At 32.5% G+C, this 18,930-nt stretch overlaps 1 protein-coding gene across 1 annotated transcript; it reads right to left on the reverse strand.

The window, feature by feature from the left end:
- Positions 1 to 701: 701 nt before the first annotated feature.
- On the reverse strand, positions 702 to 18,907 carry LOC106077300 (dihydrolipoyl dehydrogenase, mitochondrial-like). Its single transcript, XM_013238071.2, has 14 exons — positions 18,766 to 18,907; positions 8,776 to 8,845; positions 7,558 to 7,637; positions 7,272 to 7,410; positions 6,608 to 6,708; positions 5,674 to 5,817; positions 5,352 to 5,453; positions 4,251 to 4,472; positions 3,628 to 3,764; positions 3,292 to 3,353; positions 3,031 to 3,158; positions 2,329 to 2,466; positions 2,097 to 2,186; positions 702 to 1,280 (listed from the first exon to the last, which is right to left on the reverse strand). The coding sequence occupies exons 1-14, from the start codon at positions 18,826 to 18,828 to the stop codon at positions 1,215 to 1,217; spliced, it is 1,542 nt and encodes a 513-aa protein (XP_013093525.2). The 5' UTR covers positions 18,829 to 18,907; the 3' UTR covers positions 702 to 1,214.
- Between the last annotated feature and the right edge of the window lie 23 nt (positions 18,908 to 18,930).

Here is an 18,930-nt window from a genome sequence, read left to right on the forward strand (position 1 = left end):
CCCACCTACTCTTGGCAGGAAAACAAGCTCATTATCTCCCACATACGGTGTTAAAGACAGATTCGTAAATATGGTGCCAAGATAAAAATCCCCTATGAGGAAGTCCTACGAAGAGCAGGATGCCAGGACATCTGCCCCATTAGCAGTAGACACTTTGGCTGACTTGGGCATGTACACAGAATGTCACAAGGTTAACTTACCCTAAGATATTTTGTATGGCGATCTGATGGAGGGAAGGAGAGTTGCAGGACTATAAAGTGATGTGTCTAAGAGTCACGGGAAGCTCTTCAAACTCCATACCAACAGTTGGGGGAAAGAAGCATTGGATAGGCCCACATAGAGAGCAAGTATTAAGGAGGGTTCCTGGATCGCAGATGATGAAAACACCAGAAGTAGGAAAAAGGCTGAAAGTGCAGCAGCCTCTGGCGATTACAAATGTTTAAACAGTGACTGTGGATGTGTATCAAAGATTGGTCTATTTAGTCATACAATAAGTTTCAAAGGAAAAGTGTCATCTGAATGAGACATAAAATGCCACATAAATTCCTCTAAACATCACAGTACGGTATAGCCTTTGAATTTGAGTGCTAGCTAACAGCTGAACTAATTCATTAAACAATACAGCAACTGGTTAATTATCAAGTATATTCATTAGATCACATCTCTAATTAAAAAAAAAATACAACATAGATCTATATAGAAAAAAAAAGGAAACAAAAAGTTTCTTTAATTAATTCTATTATCAATGAGTGGTACACATTTATTTGTCAAATCATTGACCCTCATAGCAGCAAACATTTGTACAAGACATACACATCTGTTATTTAGAATTACATACCTAAGAAAATAAATTCTATTATAAATTATATGGATACAATCAGACAGAACAAAGTTCACCAGCTGTACAAACATACATTGGATGAACTTATTTCAAATATACAATATAGTTCAACTCATTTCACACATTTTGTTTGAGAAAAATACTTCAAATGAACTTTGTATTAACAATACGGCACTAACAATTCAGTAGTGAAGTCTACTAATATCGTAAAAGATCGAGCTGAGCTTACTATGATTCAGGATCAGATCATAAAATCAAATCATGACATTACGAAAGGGACAATGTATTTCTTTAGAGCTTGAGCCCTGACATCAATGAGAGGAAGGGAGTTAATTTCTGATTGTAGAAAGTGATGAGCTGTCAGAGTTGAACATTAAAAGTTGATTGGTTTACCAGCGTATGCTGCAATATTGGCCTCTCTGAATGCTTCTGCCACAGTCTGAAATTGAAATTGGTCATACAAAAATTGATTTTATAATATAACTAAGACATGTTTAAAATTATATTAAGTACTTAATATGTTATGATATACTTTTAAATATGGAGATTTTAAGACATCATTATACTATTTTTTGTAATACTTTTCCTGGACATTCTAAAAATGTATGAAAAAGTTCTGAAATGTCTTCCTATTTAAATACTTGTTGCTTAGACAAGATCCCAAATTTATTCACAGATTATTTTTAAACTACAACTGTAGTTAGAGTGGACTTGAGTTCGAATCGCCACGAAGACCAGGAATTTTATTTTAGGATTTGACCTGAGCTGAGTTGTGTTTGCTAAGCACTCTTGGACAACACGGAAACCATATACCAGATACCCCCCTCACCACAATAGAGATTGTGCTACAAAACACTGAGCATGAAAGATGTTTACTATACAAAAACAATTTTTTAAAAACTACTACAGACAACCAGTGAAGGTTGTATGCTCGTAAACCTTACATCTACATTTGATTACAAAAGATACAATACTTTTTCAATCAAGTTGGAGAAAAAAAAAAATTGAGAATTATGTTCACATGATTTTAGTCAAAGATCCTTAGAAACCTTCAGAGTGTTTATAACATGCTACCTTCTAATAAAACAGAAAAACCTGTTAACATTTTTCATTTATATATATATATATGTATGTATGTATGTATATATATGTGTGTGTGTATGGAACAGTAAATTTTTATGATAGTTGTCCAATTCATTTTATTGAGGCAAATATTTTATTTTTCACTAAGGACAGTCATTAACTAAAGACTTACAGGATGAGCGTGACAGACTCTAGCAATATCTTCACAGGATGCACCATACTCCATGGCCAGTGCAGCTTCATTGATCAACTCTCCAGCACACTAAAAGACACATAGAAACGAATAAAGTTTTCTTTTTTTTTCATCTCTAATTCACAGAATTACCAATTAGTTCAAAGTAAACATGAACATTATGAGCTATCATTCTCAAAGAGCTATCCAAATGAAAATATATGCAACTTACTGAAGCAATAATGTGTGCCCCCAGAAGTCGGTCAGTCTTCTTATCTGCTAAAACTTTCATGAAGCCATCAGTGTCATTGTTACATTTAGCTCTGCTGTTGGCTGTCAGAGGGAAACTACCAACTTTATATTCTACACCCTGTTCAGAATCATTGACACAATTTAGTTGGCAGTCAGTGTACTCGTATTGATTCAAAAATAAAAGACAATCATTGAAATATGTTTAAAACTAATCTATTTAACTACAATTTATTTTAAAATCTCAGTAGATGGAAATTTTTTTGTTAGTTACTAAGAGATTTTAATTTGTTCATGTTTTACTAAAACATAAAATACATTTATGTTCCCTATAAGGGAGTTAGATAAATAGCTTTATGCACATCATAAAATACTAAAAATAAAAATAACATTATTTATTTAACATGAGCCTTTGATTAAAAAACAACAATATACGCAAAGGAATTTATATCCATATGGCCTGTACTGCCTTTATCCCTCACATTTAAAAAAAAATTTTAGATGCCTAATGCATTGTTTCTCTACCTAAGGAGTGCTTCTCCAAAGGGAAAGGGCACCACACATAAAAAACGCTGAGAAACATTAGTCTAATTCATGACAATATGCAATGGATTATTAATGATTTAACATTTTTTATTTGCTAACTGAATAAAATGACTATATACAAAGATAACTCTATACTCACTGCTTCTTTCAGTTGTTCTTCATTTTTTCCTATCCAGGCTACCTCTGGGTGAGTGTAAATAACAGACGGGACACAGTTATAGTCAATGTGAACAGCTCCGCCACAGATTCCTTCAACACACACAATACCTGCCAGGACACAAGCAATCAAATTTCTTGTAAAATTTATAACGTCCAATAATATTAACATAATCCAGTACCAAATAACTTTCTTCATCAATTTGAAAAATTACTTGTTCAAAAAGTAACAAATGTATATTACCTTCATCTTCAGCTTTGTGGGCTAACATTGGACCTTGAACACAATCCCCAATGGCATAGATACTGAAAAAGACATAACAAATTAAACTTGTGATCATACCACTTGTATGTGTAGAGAAACTATTTACTACAAGTTTTTAGCAATATATGTTACAGCTTAGAAACATAGTTACTAAACAAAAATTATCATTGGTTGACAAATCTTGAGTGGTGTCACAACAGTCCAAGTGATAGGTGAAGAAATGTAAATCACAGCAGAGTACTTTCATGTATTACAATTATGTTTTTTTTTAAGACCTTAAAATATTTCAGTTGAGAACAAATAAAAAGTTCAAACCTGGGCACTGAAGTCTGGAAACGTGAATTGACTGGAACTCTTCCTTGTTTATCCAGCTGAATGCCCACACTCTCTAAACCAATGTCTTTAGTGAAAGGTCTACGTCCAATACAAACCAGCAATGTATCACACTTGAGCTAAAATTGGAAAGAACAAATAGTAATAAAAAAAAAAACTGTTCATGATACTCAAACAGCAATAGAGTTATTTGAGTTCAACAACTCCAATTGAAATCATGAAAGTCTTAAAAGACATAGAATAACTCCTCTCAGAGTGTCAAATCTAGTGGTAAAACATTACAGAACTTCCTTTAGCTGGTTTCATTGAAATACGTTCAGCATCTTAAATTTTGTTTGAAGGATGCAATTACTTGTGTTGTTTGTATACACAACTTGTTTTGTCGAAACATTTTCAAGAAAAATGTTGGAACAATAGAGCATGTGATAAGTCCCAGGAGTCAATTTGAGTGTGTGTAAAATCCATTGTTAACTTCACATATCTCCTACATAATGCTATAAATGAGTTCAACTGCTCTTATAATCCAATGGTTAGAAAGACATTGCTTAGTGTTTAGATGAACTTTTTCAAGAAAAGAGTTTTAAGTAATAACTTATTTCCAATACCTCTTCTTTTTTACCATCCTTCACTCCTTCAACACTAACAGTGATAGTGTCCCCTGACTTGACAGCGTTGAGAACTTTAGTGTTGAGCTTGAATTTCATGCCTTGCTTGGTCAGCGACCTCTGGAACGTTTTGGACACTTCACTATCAATGCCCATACCACCAACGTGACCAAGAAACTCCACACAAGTGACATCAGCACCTAGCCTTTGCCACACTGATCCCTGAAAGTAAATATTATTGATAAAACAATTAGCTTAAAATAAAAAAAAAAAACACAGCAAAAACAGTATTTTCTTGAATCAAAGCCTTATCTTATCTAACAAATGCAGCCTGAAACCTAAAAAATATAATTGAATAACATGCCCCTAGCCATCAACTTTGAAATAACCATGTATTTATTTTATTTTGTATAATACTGTTTTTCCTTCTGGTGTTTGGCACAGTGTTCCAAATAATACAGATCAGGTATGATAATATTCAAATGAAAAACATTCACATAAAACATTTACATGATCTTTAATAGAAAAGAAGCTTTGGTGAAATGGGCATGAATTTTAATGAGGTCAAATGTAGTTAGGCCTGAGGCAGCAGGTTCTATTAATATTTGAATCATATGAATCAGTCTCACATTTCCAATCCAATAACAATCAATAACATGCACAGGAATTTTTATCATGCAAATGAACTTGATAAACAAAGCAGCAGTTACAGTAATTGAAATGGTATGTCCTTAGTCCATGAGGCAGATAACAGTTATCTTGATGCATTGGTTAGGTTATTCATGTGGGGATGAAAAGCTTAATGGGATAGCCTTAGGTTGGACTCATGTCTTAATTCTTTTTTTAATAGGAGCTTCAACTTCAAAAAAAGGGTGCGACTTAGATTTGATAGAATATGCACATAACCTTTGCTAAAATGTAAGGGTTTTTTTTAAATGACAACTGACAATTTTGAAGGGTGTTATATAGGAAAATAGATGTAATAGAAAATATATATATTTCAGATGACCTATTTTCACAATAGACAGTACTTAAAGAAAAACTACTCCTTGTAACGTCTTGAATTATCAATATGAAAATATTTTCTACTAGTACACTGACCAGTTCTACTCCAATGACACCAGCTCCAATGACTATAAGTTGTTTGGGGACAGCTTCTAGACTTAGTGCACCAGTGGAGGAGACAATTTTCTTTTCATCAATCTAGACAATAAAACAAAAACTGATTTATCAAGAACAACGATGATGGCCTTCAATCAATCAATCAACAACAAATTTAAAAAAAAGAGAGAGATAAAAAGTGATGATCATCAAAAGCATTAATAGAATTTCTAAATACTTCCACTATCAACCTTTTTTGTACTTCTATCTAGATATCAACTTTGTTGACTTAAGTACATTTGTGCGGTTTGAAAGAACTGACCTCAATGCCAGGAAAAGGTGTTACTTCTGAGCCAACAGCGATCAGAATATTTTTAGTTGATACTTTCTCTTTGCTGCCATCATTCTTGGTCACTGTCACTTCATTAGGACCAGTAATCCTGCCGAACCCTTGCAAGTGGGTGATCTGTGAGATTCAGTATAATCTTTTAGAGCTTTCTTAACAAAATAACCTTTTATAAAAAAGCATTACTGTCGAAGTGCAAATAAGATTTTCTCAATACTTTTATATTACAAATAATATTCCCTTTCATTGCTAATGCAGACTTTTCTGAGTCATTTCTTAGTTATATTATTCAAAAAACAACTTCAAAATGGTACATTAAGTAACGTGCTTCAATATAAATAACAATAATTCTATATGATTACAAATGTGCTGCAATATCAATAAAATAAGCTTGGTATACTTTTCTATATTTAAAAAAAAATACATATTCAGAATAAATCAACAATTTATCATCTATCTCTGAGTTAGTGATGTCCTAAAGTAAATAAGATTAGAAAGACAAACTGTTTTAATTTGATTTTCAAGATTCAAAAAAAAAAAAAAAAAAAAGGGCTGGTGACATCTTACAATCTATTTCCAATCTGCTTAATGGAAGGAAAATAAAAAATACAACTCTTAAACTCTCTGGGAAAAACAAAAACTTTCTCAGGTTCCCAAGATTGCAATGAGTTCTGAGTTGAAGTTTTGACATTAGGCAACAAGGTGTCATGAGTTTAAATCCTAGGATTTTTTTTTCTTCAAGCCAACATTTGGGATATTTGTTGAGAAAACTATAGTAGACGTTCATTTTGCTTGCCACATGACCTGGTTAATAGTAGAACATAGAAATGTACAATTTCTTCTTAAAGCTTGGTATACTTTACATAATTTATTTTTGCAAGTGAACATTTTGACATTATGTTTAACATACCGAGTTCTTTTTGAATAAATGTGCTATGCCACCAGTCAGTGCTTTCACTGCATTCCTTTTTTGTTCCATCATTTTTTCTAAGTTCAGCTTAAGACCTGTGACTGTTAAAATTATATAGCATATATATATATATATATATATATATATATATATATATATATATATATATATATATATATATATATATATATATATATATATATATATATATATATATATATATATATATATATATATATATTAGTGCACAAGAGTGTGACAACATAGCTTCATTCATATAAGAAGTAATAGTTGATAAAAAAAACAACAACGCGAAATAGTGTGGCTAATAAGGCCTATTTGGGTACAAATATTCTGACCACCAATCAAGGATAAAAAAAGTGATAGTTGGTGAATGTTACGATGCAATCTAGTTAAACTTGATTAAAGCTGTCTAAATACCACATAGTAATTTTCAACACATTCTTTATGGAAAATATATAGCTTATAGTATATAGAGGAATTGTTTCTGTTTCCTGGTAACCTTTTGTATAATCTCTATTCTAAAACTGTTGTCATCAGTTTTTGTTTAGACATAACTACATTGGTTCAAGATTATAAAATACCCAATATAGTAAGCAAAGTAGTGTGCAATGTACAATACAAAAATAGAAAAACTACATACATTCAATGCCACGATTAGTGAGATCTTTATGAAGAGCCATGTGATAAAGATGAGAATTGTTTAACAGTGATTTGGATGGAATACAGCCGACGTTCAGACATGTCCCTCCAAGAGTGTCGGCCTTCTCAACACTTACAGTCTGGACAAAGACAAATTCATACAAATTATGTTTTAATATAACATTATTTATTTTTATGTGTATTTAGGGAAAAAATGACTGGTATGGCTTGTTTAAAGCTTAAAAAAAAAACTAAATAAATAAAATAAAAAAAATCAAGACTATTACTTTTAAACCAAGCTGTGCAGCTTTAATTGCTGCCACATATCCACCAGGTCCTGAGCCAATCACAACTAAGTCTGTGTCACCTGCAGACAAAAAATATTTTGATAATTAAAAAATATTGCTCTTGTAGTTTTGATATGAGTATATATAGTTTTGAAGATAACAATCCATTTAATGATACTAAGTAATCAACAAAATCTTAATCTCAAAATGTTAAAATGCCAAGTAAGTCATTAATTAATTAATTTGTTTGAATGCTTCATTGCTATTATAAAGTTTGAATATTTCACTGTTATAATAAAGTTTGAATGTTTCACTGCTATTAATTAATTGGTTTGAATGTTTCATTGCTATTATAAAGTTTGAATGTTTCACTGCTATTATAAAGTTTGAATGTTTCACTGCTATAATAAAGTTTGAATGTTTCACTGCTATAATAAAGTTTGAATATTTCACTGATATTGATTGATTTGAATGTTTCACTGCTATTATAAAGTTTGAATGTTTCACTGCTATTATTAAAATTGAATGTTTCACTGTTCTTATGAAGTTTGAATGTTTCACTGCTATTAAGTGGTTTGAATGTTTCATTGCTATTATAAAGTTTGAATAGAATAAATGAGAAATGGACAAGCTCCCATCAGAATCACAAGAAAAATGATGCTTATTATAAGCTATCCCAAAAAAGAACAAAGTCTAATCTTTCCCCTGAGAACTGAATACAACAGAATGAGACAACATATGTTCTGGAAGCTAAAAATTGGAACTAGCAAAATCTGCCCATGTGGAGTGTCACCAAAGAATGCTGACCATATCCTTCAAAATTGCATTCTTTATCAAGAGGACTGAACAATACACTGGCTCAAAAAACACCCCAATAGAAAGAAATGTATATGTAGAGCTCCCAGATTTGGAAACCACTGCATTGTTCATCTCATATTTTGGTCTAGTCATTTGAACACTCCAGCATAATACTTAGAACAAGAAAGAAGAACACATTGAGGTGTGAAAATAAATGGTGACCATAACGACTGAACTATGACCAATGACAACAGATCAAATGACCAACGACTTTCCAGCCTGACAATTTTTCTAGCCGGGATGTGAAGTCAAGTGTAACAATGCTAAGTAATCAGCAAGATCTTGACCTCAAAACATTATCTTTTCTTATCTTCATTATATTAACTAAACAAGAACATGATCTCAAAAAGTTGAACTTACTTCCACTGGCATAATTTCTTGAAGGTGTATACAAAGAAGCAAACAATTTATTTTGTAGAGGACCAGTGGCCTAGGGAAAAAAATAGATAAAATATTTATAAAAACAATGAAAAAAAAATGTAAATGTTGAATTTCTTTGCTCTCTACACACTTTCAAGCTGTATGACTACTGTGAAACAACACTAGAAGGATAAAATTTGAAAGGAGTTCTACAAAGTGTGGCTTAGAAATTCTGAAAATTATTAAATATTTTTAAAAAATCTGTATTTAAAAAAAAAAAGTTTTTTAAAGTTTTATTTTTTTATTTTCAAAAGTGGGTGTTTCTTATTTATTTATAATTAGCTGGAGACAAACATTTTAAACAAAATAGGCCTTTAAGTATTTTTATGTTACCCATACACAAATATCTCAATGAAGGCTAATTGAGAGTGATCAAAACAGTGTTTTTTAGCCAAGGTTCAAGCAACAAGGTTGAATGCAAATTTCTTGATTTTTCTAGAAAAACATTTTATTTAAACTGGGTTACTTGACAATTTGATAAAACATTAGTTTAAATGGAATGTTTAAAAGAAATATATGAATATTTTAGGTACATTTAAAGTGCTGCACCCGGATTTTACTTTTCAGGATTGAGGAGGACAGAGAGAAGGACAAAACCTTACAAGGGAGGACAACTTAAGAAACATGACAATGTAAAATATAGAAGCTGTTTAGAAATGTAACTGTGGCAAAGAACAAAGCAGCAGCCCATTGAAGTAGATATCCTTCAGAGACACTGGAGATGGATAGGTCACACCCTTCGCAAGCTTGCATCCAACATAACAAGGCAAGCCCTAACCTGGAACCCCCAAGGAAAGAGGAATACATGGCGCTATAATTCGGAAGCAGATGGGCAAGATGGGGGGACAGTTGGAGAGACTCGCCAAGAACCGAGATGCCTGGAGGAAGCTGGTTGGTGGCCTATGCCCCAGAAGGGACCACAGGCAGAGATAGATAGATGTTACGTCTTCATATTTGATGAGACTCTTTAGACATGAAAACGACTAATCACAGTTTATAAATACTTTAATCTTTATTAACACTGAAAACACTTTCTTGTTCATATTCCTCCATTTTGGTTCTCCCCTCCTTTCAACATGCAATCGCATCATTTCACATTTACACTAAGATGCGCACGTAACAATAGATAATAGTTTTGAAGTGTGAACAAAGCACTTTTTTAGAGTAAAAACATGACAGATTGCTTGAGAACCAATAACAGATTGGTATTAAAGCCATATTTCAAATGTTTATTGGAAAGGGACCCCCAGATGCTGTGCATATTCTACAAAACGGTCATCTTTACAAGGAAGCTTAAAACAGAAGAAAGTCTGTTGGAACAGAACCTCTCAAACTAAGCACAGCTAAGAACAACCTTCATTATTGCATGAGATCAGTATCAAAGTCTGACTCAACAAATGAGCATAGGAAAATTTTTCAAAGGTGAAGACAAAAATTTTTTTAGAAGAATGGATGACTAGTTATAATAGACTGGTAAGACTTAAAATTTTTTAGAGCAAAAAAAAAAAAATGTAATGGCTATGCTGTGCTTTTAAAAAATTCCATAACATACCAATATACAGGAGTTAGGGGTGGATTTGATATATATCAAATAATTAGGATTAATAAATAATATGTAAGACGTTAAAATAATTTTAAAAAATTTCAAAAGCAAATAGTCTTTTTAAACATAAAATATTATAGCCACTGTACCAAAAGATGAAGGTGGGTTCCAATCCCTACCTCTTTGCCGACTACATTAGTATGGTATAAGTATAAAGATCACTGTGTCTATATGTAAATTTATAATTTATATTATAAGGTTTCTGCATACTATATCATGTTTAGTATCTATGTATATCTAAATCTAGCTGTAGCTTGAACTGGCTTTCAAGAAATTTACCAAGATTGACTTTTCTTCTTTTTCATCATTCTCATTGTTATATTGGAGTGTTCATATGACTAGACCAATACATGAGATGAACTGCGCAGTGGTTTCCAAATCAGGGAGCTCTCCATATAGTTTTCTTTCTATTGGGGTGATTTAGGGCCAATGTCTTATATGGGCCTCTTGGTAAAGAGAGCAGTTTTGGAGGACGTAGCATTATCTGGTGATACTCCACATGGGCAGATTTCACTGGTTCCAATTTTGAGCTTCCGGTACATGTGTTGTCGCATTCTGTTGTGTCCGGTCCTGAGTCGAAAGATTAGACGTTGGTCTTGTCGGGATAGCTTATAGTAAGCGTCATCTTTCTTGTGATTTGGATGGGAGCTCATCCATTTCTCATTTATTTTATCTACAATTAATCTCTTCATTTCTTCTGGATAGAGTGCAGAGTTTATTGTGAGTTAGTTCTCCCACTCTTGGCGAGTGTGTCAGCCTTCTCATTTCCTTCTAGTTGTATATGAGCTGGTATCCATTGAATCAAGATTGACTTCACTTGCACAGTTTCATATATTAGATTTATATGTTCCCTCAGAAATGAAAATGTACATTTATCTATATTTTAGATCTAGTAACATTAGATTATTTAGATGATTAGTTATTACATCATTATAGCAAGTAATAGTAATGGTGATACTGTATATCTATATATACACATCTCTAATATACTCAGTGCTTTTTTTGTGACGGTATGCACCGGTATGCGTATGGCACTGGCCGACTTGCAGTGTGGGGAAAAACTTTTATTACATTTCTTGTATTTTAACGTTTATTATTAATTTATTAGTAGTTAAAAGTTAGGCAATTCATCACTGAGTACCGTCACCTATTTTTTTTTTACAAAAAAAAAGCACTGTACATAATATATATATATACTAAATTATTTTAATAGAATATTGATCTAGTCAATATAGATAATAAATATAGAGAATCTATACTTGAGATACTAAATCTAATATATTCAAATCTATGTATATAATTCTCTTCATGGCTCAACAGTTTGGACACCAAGAAGTAAAGAAAAGATCATTCTTTTATTTCTACAAGTTGGACTAGAGTTACCCCGTAACTTTAGTGGCGAAAAACAATAGAGGGGGAGGGAGAACAAGCAGTATTCACCTGTCACTAAATAGCAGGGCCAGACTTAACCATTGTGAACAAGAAGTCATGGAAAGATCACTCATTTATTTCTGCAAGTCGGACTAGAGTTACCCCACATAGCTTTAGCATCAAAAAACAAAAAGGGGGGGGGGGGGGGGGAGAGAACAGGTAATCTACTCTGTATTCACCCGTCACTAAATAGCAGGGCCGGACTTAACCATTGTGGGGCCCTATGCGTAACGGATTTTGCGGGGACAAGTTTGGGATAATTTGATGTATAAATTATGACTGTATGTTTAACAGAAAGTTATGATTTTTTTTGACCTAACATCGGTTGACATGGAACAAGAGAGAGGAGAGCTTGTCGCTGGCTAAGCCGGGTGAGACACACCCTCAGGTAAAAAGTTACAAAGTTGAAATTGAGTTTCATAGAAAATAGATCTACTTATTAAATAAAAGAAATTCAATAGTAGATCTAGTATTAGTAGTAAATTTCTAGCTCACAAAGCTGATTTCATTTATATTTATGAACTTTACATGTTAAGAATGTAAATATTGAAGGAAATAAACAAATTATCCGGTCTTGAGCTTCAAGAAATGTCAGAAAGGCGTGGACAAAATGGCGGCGTTATGATGGCAGGAAAAAAAAAAATTTTAAAGTAGGATCAAAATCTTCTGAAACAATTTTTTTTTTCAAATGCGCTTTAAAATTCACATGTATATGTTTAGTACACAAAATTTTTTTGAATATATGCAGAATATTAGGCTTTACAAAGCCTGACATGTTTTTTTCTGTTCAAAAAATTTTTCTAGACTATCACCAAAACTGTCCATGGCGACTCTATGGCCATTATTTTCTTTGTTAAATTGCATAATTTTCCACTTTGTAAGCGAGACGTAAAATGCCACAGTAGTAAGTGACACGTAAGACTTACAGCAATAAAACTTGGTAGAATTATGGCCAGGCATGATATCTAATATGAAAAAAAAACAAAACCTTTGTACTCTATCCTAACTTCTGTATTGGTGAAAACAAAAAAGTGATATTTTCATTAAGGGTAAAAAAAAACATGATTAACTTTAAAAAAAAATCCTCATTAAGCATTTTAACTCAGTGTTTTGTTTTTAAAAAAATGCTACTTTTTTTTTAAAAATAAGAAAATGTTCCAAACATGGCTAAAACAAAAATTTATTGTTTAAGTACCAATGATGCTATAGTAACATATTTGGTATCAAAGTAAAGGTAAATGAATGAAAATGTGAAAATGTAAACATCTTTCTATTTAAATATAAGATACAAATTATAATCTAAATAATATGACACTCAGAAAAAAGAATGGATGCCAACTTTAGAACTTTTGAGACCTAAATTTAGATTTTGTTCTTTGTATTACTGTTGAAACAGCATATTTAGACTATTTACAGCATTTTCAAAAAGAAATGTGATAAAACAGTCAATAAAAGATGATGAATCATTGATTATATCAGTGTTTCTCAAACTGTGTGCCGCGGCACACTAGTGTGCCGCCGAAGATTTGCAGGTGTGCCGCGGGAGTTTTCAGAACGCCACACGTTGATGAATCCACTGACGTTATAGGCAAAGCCCAGCTGCTAGCTTTTATTGGGTTCATAAAGGATGAAAAATGTGTCAACGAATTCTTATTTTGCAAAGACTTACCAACTACGACCAAAGGCGAAGATATTTTTAAGTGGTGAACGACAACATTTTGCTATTCAAAGTACAGTGGAACAAAACTGTGTCAGCGTTTGCACCGATGGCTGTCCTTCCGTGCGTCAAGAAAATCCAAATGTATTAGTTGTTCAGTGCATGATCCACAGAGAAGCTCTTGTCTTCAAATCTTTTCCGAAATATTGGATGTCTGTTCTGGATCAAGTAATTGAAGTTGTAAACTTCCTCAAATCTCGACCGCTTGTATCCCGACTTTTCTCCGGGCTTTGTGAAGCAATGGATTCAGACTACAAATGTCTCCTGTATCACACAAACATTTGTTGGCCCTCCAGGGGAAAAGTGTTAAAGCGTGTCGTCCAACTCAAGGCTGAGCTGATTTCATTTTTGGAGGCTGAAAAAAAAAGACTTTGGATTTTCTATTCATAACCTGATCAGGTGGGTTAAGGTGACATTTCTCTCTGATTTATTTGACAAATTAAATTCATTGAATTTAAGTTTTCAAGGACCATCGGAAACCATCATCATTTCATCCTCAAAACTGAAATCATTTGGTGAAAAATTGTTAGTCTTTATGGCAAAGTAAGATCTCGAAAGGAGTCTTCGACTGCTTTCCTACTTACAATGAATGTGCTTTAAATAAAGAAATCACCCCCAAAATTCTGGACACTTTGAAACACCTGCAGTCAACATTGCATCATTACTTTCCAACAGTTGGAAGTAATGAATACGGATGGGTCAGCTATCCATTTGGAAACAATGAAGCTACAAATCTTACAACTGAAGAGCAAGAGCAGCTCATTGATTTAAAAAATGATGCAATTCTTAAGTTTTGCCGAGAAAGCTTGGATGTGTTTTGGATTTTAATCAACAAGTTATATCCTGCAATCAGTTTAAAAGCAATCAAAATAATTCTTCCATTTGCATCTTCATGGTTTTGTGAGTTTGGATTTTCAGCACTGACTGAAATCAAATCTAAGAAAAGAGAGAGACTTCTTACAATAGACGATGAAATGCGAGTTTGTTTGTCCACTTTGGAGCCTTGATTAGGTCGCATTTGCTCTCAAAAACAGGCACACCCTTCACATTAAATGTAATACTTAAAAACTGGTAAAATCTTTTTTTCTTTTTATTATAAAACAACTGTTGCTCCTCGTGGTGTGCCGCGAAATTTTTGTAGTTTGTTTACTGTGCCGGCGGACAAAAAAGTTTGCGAAACACTGGATTATATTATTATTTTTACCTTGTTTTTTAGTCAGAAAAAAAGTGAAAATTATTGCGCTTTTCATTACTACCAATAACAATAGATACCAGTACTAAATCTATCAACCAAATGCACTCAAATATTATGTACATTTGAATCAATGGGATATAGATCTAGATTTGTCTTCTTTTTATTTGCATAGAACATCTTTCATTCTAATACTAGACCAGTGCAAGACATAGGCTAGCGAGAGATCAAAGCCTAAATCTCTAACTAGATGAAGGACAATAAAAATCCTAATTCATTTTACCTAAGATTTAGACATCGAATAGATCATTATTACTGTTCCTTTGTGATATTTTCCAAAAGAAATGTGATAAAACAGTCAATAAAAGATGATGAATCATTGATTATATTATTATTTTTACCTTGTTTTTTAGTCAGAAAAAAAGTGAAAATTATTGCGCTTTTTATTACTACCAATAACAATAGATACCAGTACTAAATCTATCAACCAAATGCACTCAAATATTATGTACATTTGAATCAATGGGATATAGATCTAGATTTGTCTTCTTTTTATTTGCATAGAACATCTTTCATTCTAATACTAGACCAGTGCAAGACATAGGCTAGCGAGAGATCAAAGCCTAAATCTCTAACTAGATGAAGGACAATAAAAATCCTAATTCATTTTACCTAAGATTTAGACATCGAATAGATCATTATTACTGTTCCTTTGTGATATTTTCCAAAAGAAATGTGATAAAACAGTCAATAAAAGATGATGAATCATTGATTATATTATTATTTTTACCTTGTTTTTTAGTCAGAAAAAAAGTGAAAATTATTGCGCTTTTTATTACTACCAATAACAATAGATACCAGTACTAAATCTATCAACCAAATGCACTCAAATATTATGTACATTTGAATCAATGGGATATAGATCTAGATTTGTCTTCTTTTTATTTGCATAGAACATCTTTCATTCTAATACTAGACCAGTGCAAGACATAGGCTAGCGAGAGATCAAAGCCTAAATCTCTAACTAGATGAAGGACAATAAAAATCCTAATTCATTTTACCTAAGATTTAGACATCGAATAGATCATTATTACTGTTCCTTTGTGATAAATTATGGATTTAGAATAGTTTTATATTTTACTTTTATTTAGTAGTAAACCTTTTGGAGTGCAACTTGAACCAGTATAGTGATGTTGATGATTTTTACCAAAAAACAATACTAAAAAAAATTGCTAGAAAATATACCAAGAAAAGGCCCAGCATGGTGGATGAATATTGGATTTAGATCTGCCATTTCTGTTGTTTTCATTTATCTAAGGGTTAGATCTATAGGAATCTACAAAGGTGTAAAGATAAAAGCATAGATCTAGTCAACCTTGATCTACATTCAAGACCTAGCCCTAGTCTAAGGCTAAGGCCTAAGCGTATAAGGCAATACTAGATCTAGATCTAAATCTAAATGCTAATAATGTCCAAGTCTGCTTCATCCTATGCTAAATCTTGATCAAGATCTTCATTATTACAATTCATAGAAGAATAAATAAAACAATAATAAAGCTTCTTCAGTAGTAAACATTGTGGGTGTGTCTTGGACAAGCATAGCCATGATGTTGTAGATTTTTACAGATAAACAATACTAAAAAAAAAAAAAAAAGAAAATGGGGAAAAAATGCCCACAGTGGATGATTATTTGATGTAGATCTACCATTTCCTTTCTTTTTATTTACCAGAAGCTTAGATCTAAAGATATATCTAGATCTAGAGTCCAAGTCTAGAGATAAAAGCTTAGATCTAGTCAATCTCGATCTACAGACTACACCTAGCCTACTGACAATAATAGATTTAGATCTAAATACTAATAATATAGATATAATCATATAAATACGCTAAATTTAGACCTACCTGAATCTAATCTATACATCTAGATCAAATTCTTCATTATTACTATTTATTTGTGATAATTTTTAGAATAATTATAAAGTTTCTTCAGTAGTCAACATTGTGGGTGTGTCTTGGACTAGCGTAGTCATGGCGACGTTTTTTTACATAGTAAAAAAAGTAATAAATAAATGTCTAAATAAAGCCAAAAGCTTCTAATTTCTATGTAAACAAAGGATGAAGAACTCTTTTATAAAGTAAAAATAGTTCCACTGCTGTTAGTTAAAATTTTTAATTTAAAAATGCGACGAAACAAAGGTAGGGTAAGAACGTCTATGGGATCTACATAGACGTTCCGTGCGTTTAGGGCAGACAGACCGTCTATGGGATAGACGCTCCGCACTCAATGAGTTAAAGGCCATTGTCTTGTTGGCCTCCTTCAGTCATAGAACGACTATAGTTCACCTCGCAAACTTCCGCATGTGGCTGTGGAGCCCTATTTTGGAGAGACACTCTTGTCCACAAATATCACAGGTTAAGGTGGCTTTTGCTTCGGTGGTAGAGGAGCTGGCCATGTTCTTTCACTGTCCATAGCTTTCTTGGTCACTGTCTCTCTCCATCTGGTGCGGTCTAGAGCTATGTAATCTCAAGTTTTTAGGTCATTTTCTACTACACTTTTGTTTTTTTCCTATACCTAATATACTTCATATAGATCTAGTTATAGTTATTTAAGTTATATCTACAATCTACTTGGACTTGATCTATTAATTTATAAATATCTACTTGTACTATTATTAGTACTAAATCTTATCTTATATGATACAGACGTTACTTCAAAAAAGATGATTACGTCCTACGCGTCATGCATTTAGTCATGCATATTAACCAATGACCTAAACTCTGCCAAGTCACTGGTTTTCCTGGCTAGCTCAGGCAACCCATTCCATGCTCTAATAGCGCTAGGGAAGAAGGAGCTTTTGTACAAATTTGTCCTAGCATATAGAACGAGGAATGTGCCTTTATCTTTGTGTCTTTCTGAGTATTTTATTAAATTGTTTTTGTATTTGAAGATTATGGTTCAGTGTTTTATGTATAATTGCTACTTTACTTTTAAGTCTTCTATCTTGAAGGCTTTCTAAATTTAGTGATTTTACTAAAGGAGTTACTCTAGTCAAATGTGAATATTCGTTTGTTATGAATCTCACTGCTCTATTTTGTGTCTGTTCCAGTTTCTTAATGTTTTCTTGAGTTGAGGGGTCCCAAACAGAGGATATGCATATTTTATTATTTGCCTAACCAAGGTTAAATAGCATTTTAGTTTTATGTTCTTATTTGATTTATAGAAATTTCTTCTAATAAACCCTTCCCTAATGCTTTGTTTGATTTTTTTTATAGTTTCATCAATATATATGGGGATTCCATGACAGTTTTTCATTTATTATAACACCTAGGCCTAGGTATTTTGCGTCTTTAGTCTGTGTTACTGGTTTACCATGAATAAGATAAGTGGAATTAATTTGTTTTAGGTTTTTTGTTACTCTTAATAACTCTTAATTCTTAATATATATAACTTTATATGTAGATCTATATTATAATATATATATATAAAAATAGATTTATATTATTTTTTATATTATAAAATTATAAATTATATATTATAGTTATTACAGTACCATTGCCGGCATTGCTCAGTACTACCATAGATATACTATAGATTTAAATTTAGATCTAGTAGACTAAGTAGGGTAAGTTGTAACTTTTAAAGTATAGCGAGGGGGGAGAAACAAGTCACTGTCTTGACTCAAGTCCATGTCATGTCCGAGTCGGACCAACACCAAGTGACAAGTCCAAGTCAGTCTCAGTCAGTCAAGTCAGTGACTGAGTGAGTTGAGACAACTTTGAACTTCAACTTCGAACTTAGTCTTGGGGTCTTGAGTGAGTCAAGTCAGTCAAGACAGTCACAGTCACAGTGACTGTCACACTCATGTCCATGACACTGACTTCACTGAGTGACTGACATTGAGAATAGTGTCTCTTTCGTACTAGAGTCTAGCCTAGATCTAGTAATTTTAAAAAATATTTTTAATCAATGCAATAATGATTAATTACCCTTAATGCAGTCGAAAATTTAACTAAAGAAGTAGCCATTGTGAATCTGTTAGTCAGTGACATTGCCTAGTAAATGAACGCTCTTCAATAAAGGTCACAGAAGTTTAAGTTTCTTTTGGATAAATATTAAACTTCCGGTAGGGTGGTACTTGGAAAAGGGGATAC

Source organism: Biomphalaria glabrata, chromosome 4 (assembly GCF_947242115.1).
Source record: "Biomphalaria glabrata chromosome 4, xgBioGlab47.1, whole genome shotgun sequence".
NCBI lineage: Eukaryota > Metazoa > Mollusca > Gastropoda > Planorbidae > Biomphalaria > Biomphalaria glabrata.